The 6000-nt window shown below is 37.2% G+C and overlaps 1 protein-coding gene across 2 annotated transcripts in view; it reads left to right on the forward strand.

Moving 5' to 3' along the window:
- The window catches only part of MINDY3 (MINDY lysine 48 deubiquitinase 3), a 286417-nt gene extending 281086 nt beyond the window's left edge, over positions 1-5331 (forward strand). For both annotated transcript variants that reach the window (XM_063452471.1, XM_063452470.1), the window contains exons 14-16: positions 1188-1275; positions 1586-1657; positions 4644-5331. In XM_063452471.1, coding sequence (XP_063308541.1) covers positions 1188-1275; positions 1586-1657; positions 4644-4790 — 307 coding nt within the window. In that variant the 3' untranslated portion in view covers positions 4791-5331. The remainder of the gene's footprint in view (positions 1-1187; positions 1276-1585; positions 1658-4643) is intronic.
- Positions 5332-6000: the final 669 nt, after the last annotated feature.

Genomic DNA, 6000 nt, shown 5'->3' on the forward strand with positions numbered 1-6000 from the left:
CACATTCAAAGTGTCCATAGGAAAGCATTTCTCAATGCTTTCCTATGGATGCTCTGCGTGATGGAGGCATGATATGCCTCCAGCGTCGCAGATGCGCCTCTAGTGGCTGTCCGGAAGACAGCCACTAGAGGCTGGCTTAACCCCAAATGTAAACATAGCAGTTTCTCTGAAACGTTGGTCCTTAAGTGGAAAAACAAATTAGGCTTGGTCCTTATCTGGTTAGGGTATGCAGTTGCACATAATGTACAGAAAAGATGTGTAATTGAGTTAAAAAAAAGTTATAAGCCTGTCACGATCAGTCAAAGCATGTCACTGTTTAAAATTGAATACGACTTTTCTAAAATGCTCCAGGTAGCACTAAATGTGTTGATGCTCTGCCCTCATGCTTATACCAATAAAAGACACAGCATTTGAATGTATTCATAATAACTGAATTCCATGTATAAGGAGTCTGTTAAACCTGTCATTTATAAACTGATTACTTGACATGTTCACATTCTGGTAGGGATGCATGTGTTCTATTAATTGTGCTTGCGAAATCATCAGCAAACGTATCAAGTCAATGATATACAGTCGGAACACAATTTCTCCCTCCAGCAACATGGAGTTCTCTAATGGTTCTCTGCACACACCACCGCTTCACTTAGGATTCAGACTGCAAGTTACATAGTTGTAGTCTTTATCACCATGTCGATTGGGCCATGGAGGACAAACATAATTACATGTTAACTTTTCAACTATACATTTGCCAGCAGTTTAGCTAGCACAATATGTAGATTACATTCAATGCCCTTTACTATTACATTACACCAAGTCATATTTGTCTTGACAGGTGTGTTTTAATTTGTTTCCCATAAATGCTCGTAATAATTGTTGCTGTAGTGTATTTCTGGCTCTCAGTCGACTCTACTGATTATATTGTTCTGGCTCTTAAGCGTTTTCCAAATAAGGTACTGTCTCCAAAAATTATCATCAACAGTGTTTTGGTTTTAATCATAAGATTATGCGCTCTTGAAATAACCGCATTTGGCAAATGAAATGCCATTCCTATGAATGTGTCGTGAAAACTCAAAATAGAACTATATTCATTTTCTTGGCAGAAAACACATGCTATGAGTACCACATATCCCTGGAACGCAGAAAGTCAAATATTCTCTGCTTATTATTTTCCTTCCAATGTTTTCTAGCGTAAACCTCATGAAGACCAAATTAGACCCAGAAGGGCTCGGGATCATATTACTTGGCCCGTTTCTGCAGGAATTTTTCCCTGAGCAGGTATGCAGCTTCTAGTCTGATTTAAACTGCATTGTGTCTTATGTTTTTAAGGTTTTCCAATTTGTCATGTTGATCTGCAACATCACCATTCCCCATGTCTTTGTAAACAAGGGCAGCTGGCCCCATATTAGAGGGTAGTTGTTCTAAAACTGGGGAAGTAACTTTTGGCCACCCCAGCATGTAAATAATATTGCAGGTAATATAATTGTAATGGTTTTGAGATTGTACTGTGGCACAGGATTTTTGTTTTAATATTATTTTCGATTAATTCTTTTTCTTTTTTTTTTCTTTTCCCCTTCTTCTGTTTTAGGGATCAAAGGTTCCAGAGTCCTTTAATGTATATCATTACAATGGATTAAGACAGTCTAATCATAATGAGAAGGTATGTCTTCAATAACTTATGCATATCACATCACCATGCAATATGACTAAATCCAGTTGCTTTTGGTATTTTTATTATTTTATTTGGTCACTTTGAGAAGATCTTTAACCTTCGTTTTATTGAAGTGCATGGATTCCCTTGGGAATGGATCATTATATTTAGTAATTTGTTCAGCACCTATCACCCTGCTATGCATGTTTAGATTAATGAAGATTTATACATACAGATTAGTACACACATGAATATATTGGTTACAAGGTATTCTCATGTCAGTAGCATAACATTACAGAATGCTCTCGTGGTTATGATGATTGAAGTCCCCTGGCTACATTGCCCAGTAATGGTGCAACTTACTTCGTTTTACATCCAACTCCTGTCATGTGCCAAGTGTCCTATGCTTCTGTCGGTGATGACATGCAGAAGCCGGATGCCAATTTCAGACAATGTATGACATTCTGTGAATGAGGATATGCACATTATTAAAATAAGCCAGCCCATAACTCCAGTCTGATTTATGCCGTCCCCAGTGACACTGCAAAGGAGGCGTTAAACAGCCAGTAGCAGAGGGATTAAACTCTGCATGTGAAGCCATTATAATGCAACATTTTGCACATAAAACCTCCAGGTACCATGACTACTTCAAATCACTGAAATGTTCATGGTGCTTTAAATAACTCTTTCAAATATATTTGCATGTGTATTAAAGTCATATTTTTCAAATATTACCATGTAAAGATAGAACTTCCAGTAAAATATTGTAATAAAATGCAGTCACAATGACCTGTGTATAAAATGTAATCAAAGGGGAGTAATGTGTGTACATTAAACAGATGAAGCAAGCAACAAACTGAAACGCTCACGGTCCTCTCTGGAAAGACTGCTGTAAGCTATTCTTATCTCGGATGACTAAATGTCACTGAGTAAACCTATCAACTACTCTATTATACTGAAGAATGTTTAATACATTTAACGACACTGGGCAAAATAAATACATGCATAAGCCAAGTTGAAATGTATACATGTCCAGTTAGATAACGCTGGTCATTTATTTTCTTGGATAAGATGTATAAAAGTAAGAAACAACTAAAATTGTCAAAAAAGCGAAGATGGATGTAGGAACAAATCTGCAGAGAGGTGTTTGGGTTAATCAGAGGAAATAGCGAAAGATTAAACGTAAAGACAATGAGGATATAATGGATAGGGAGAGGAGTCAAATGTAAAATATAATATCAATTTGAAGGAGAAAGGGGAATCTGCTTCTCCAAATATCACTCCATTTTTTTAATTTTTTTTTAAAGCAACAAATGTATGTGCATTCCTAAAACTAATCTTTTATAAGGAGAGGATAATACATGGGTTACATTGCCGATGTTTTGTTAAAACGTACTTTTGTGCAATACAAGAGGTCAGAATGTACTGAATGAAATATATTTGCTTAGAAGAGTCGTCCAGAAATTCTTAACATCAGTACTTAAATTATTGGCTGCAGCACTGCAAACTCTCAAGTCGAAGACATGTTTTCTTTCATTTCAGCCTCGAAATAACCATAACTACATGTCAAAAAAGAGAGAACAAGGCAATGCTGGCCACATTTGGATTTTCTGACTTTTCGGATATCTATTTCTGATACGGTCATTCCAAAGGGAAGAACTAAAGGGTTACTATAATCCTTTTAAAGGGGGGCACTTTTCCAATGTAATATTGGGCATTGTGGAGAAGGTGCCCACTCTCAATTCAATATAAAACCTGAAAATAAAAGATTTTACTTAGCGTTCCAGTGCTGGGTGCTGCTTTTCTGCACCCCCTCCTGATGTAACTCTTGGTGCGCACGGTACAATTCCGTGCTTCTCATAAAGAAGCCTGTGATTGGTCCAATACACAGAGTGTATTCTCTGGAAGGAGGGAGAGGTTTAAAAAAAAACCATATAAGCAACAGAGGTAGGGTTGGAGGGGAGAGCAAGCTTCCTCTTGCAGGCACTCTGCCTTCAATGGGAAGATTTTAACATCTGTTGTCAGCATCTAGTTTGTAATGTATGTGCAGAATTGACAGCCATCCTGGAAACAAGTTCTGGGCTGCCAATGTAATGTGTACTGGGGGTGCAACATGCCTCCAGCACACACGTACTAATATCTCTGTATGTGCAGTGCTTTAAACAGAAACATTGCACATACTGAGTCCTACCACCATGGCCTCTTCAATAACCCTTAACATATAAAGCTCTTATAATTTACAAGCATTCCAACTCAACAATTAAATAAGACCGTGGGTTTTAAATAGGGTTACCTGTATCATCGGTCATGTGTGACATACCACTGAAGGGATAAGAGCTAGCTGAATGACTCTTACTGCTGCTTTTCATGTAACAGATTGTGTTGTAATTTTAGGAATCTAAAAATGATGAGGTGTTTGAGTGTAAACCAAGGGAAAATAATACATTTTAGAATTCTGTCTTTTGTGTTTTAGAGTTCTTAGACTTGCTATTTATTTGCTCTTTATTTTACCTTAACTTTTATTCTTTTCAGCAATGTTTGTCTTTTGTCTGAGGTTTGTTAAAACACACATTCAATGCTGGGATATGTAAGAAAACACAGTTCTTATGTATCCCAGCATTGCAGAATCTCAATATCTGTTTATATGACAAGAGGTGGAACAACTGGTGTCTCTCTGAAAGCTTTGGGACTTAAAAATCACTTTGGAAATATGTTTGTTCAAATAATAAGGTGCTTATCTTTCATATGAGGTAACAATCAGGACTGGACTTTCTTCAGGTAATACCTGCTAAGCCAACAACGGTTTTTGTTGTTATACCTTTACATACAATTTGCCACGATAGAGCATAGTTTTCATGGGATTACATAGGTTCTCCATTTTCAAATTAACAAAATACCAAAATGCAGGATTATAGTCCTCTTAATTTTAGAACGGTCATAGATTTGTGAGTAAAAGCAGACTTTTAATTGTAATTTTTTTTTACTCCCTATTCAGGTCACTTATATTGAAGGTTCGGCAGTCATGGGCTTTGGAGACCCAAGGGTACAGACTGATGATACACCAATTAAAAAGTGTCTACAAACCAAATGGCCGTTTGTAGAGTTGCTGTGGTCTACAGATAGACCTCCATCATTAAACTGAGCCCACCATTTTGTCCAAGCGTTCTCTAATGCTTTGACATTTAAACATTTACTATTTACAGGAAAATCTTCTCTTAATAAGGGGTAAAAGTGTTACTTCATGTAATAAAGATGTATATACAGTGCATATAAACCTTTTACATTGAAAACAAATCCAACCATTAATCAAACACTTATTAGCCACTACATACTGAACTACTTGTATATTTCATATATTCTCCGCATTACAAAGGCCGGGTTATTCACTAAACCACATATGGTCGGGAATTTGAAATAGCTTTTTTGGAGAATTTTTTCAGTTTCCAATTTTGACCCAGTTAAAACCTGACAATTCATAGCTTAGTAAATAACCCCAAATGTGTTTCAGTAACGTAATAAAGGGACTATGTATTGTTTAACGTATGGCATCACTCCTAAACTTTAATATAAAGAAGACTATATACTTAAGTTATACTTAATGGAAAAATGTGATGTCAGTATTCAAATCTGAGAGGGGGAAGGGGGACCACATCAGCCTAGAGCAGGGGTAGGCAACCTTCGGCTCTACAGATGTTTTGGACTACATCTCCCATAATGCTTTTACAGCCATATTGCTGGCAAAGCATCAAGGGAGATGTAGTCCACAACATCTGTAGAGCCGAAGGTTGCCTACCCCTGGCCTAGAGAATTCCCTTCCTCATTCTGTGTGGGTCGGATAGGGATAAGACCTGGGTCGGAAGACTAGAAATATGATGGGTAAGAAGTGAGCGTATGTGGTTCTTGGGTGGGTTTGATTCACATCACTTTCTCTCCTGCACAGAAGGGCAAATCATATATTAACTTTGTCTACTGCTTTTGTTACATATATATGCAAGCAAGCATGCTTCCTGGAGGTCCATCAGAACAGTAATGGCTAACTTTGGTACTGGAGATGTTTATGAACTAGATTTCCCATGATGCTGAGCCAGGCATTAGGTATGTAGTTCCCAAATATCTCCTATACCAATCTCCAAATATCTCCTATACCAATAAAAAATAACCCCTATTAAGTAAATATGCCTTCAGCTACTTCATTGAAGCTTGCTACATACAAAACATAGGGGACACAGTGTTTTCATGCCTCTTATTTTTTCCGATGTCACTAAATTATTACATATAATTGTTACCACGGATGCCTTTTAAAGGTATTCAGACCACATATCAGAATGGCCTGTTTCACCTTCGAAATGTGT

This window comes from Pelobates fuscus, chromosome 4 (genome assembly GCF_036172605.1).
Source record: "Pelobates fuscus isolate aPelFus1 chromosome 4, aPelFus1.pri, whole genome shotgun sequence".
NCBI classification, from domain to species: Eukaryota; Metazoa; Chordata; class Amphibia; order Anura; family Pelobatidae; genus Pelobates; species Pelobates fuscus.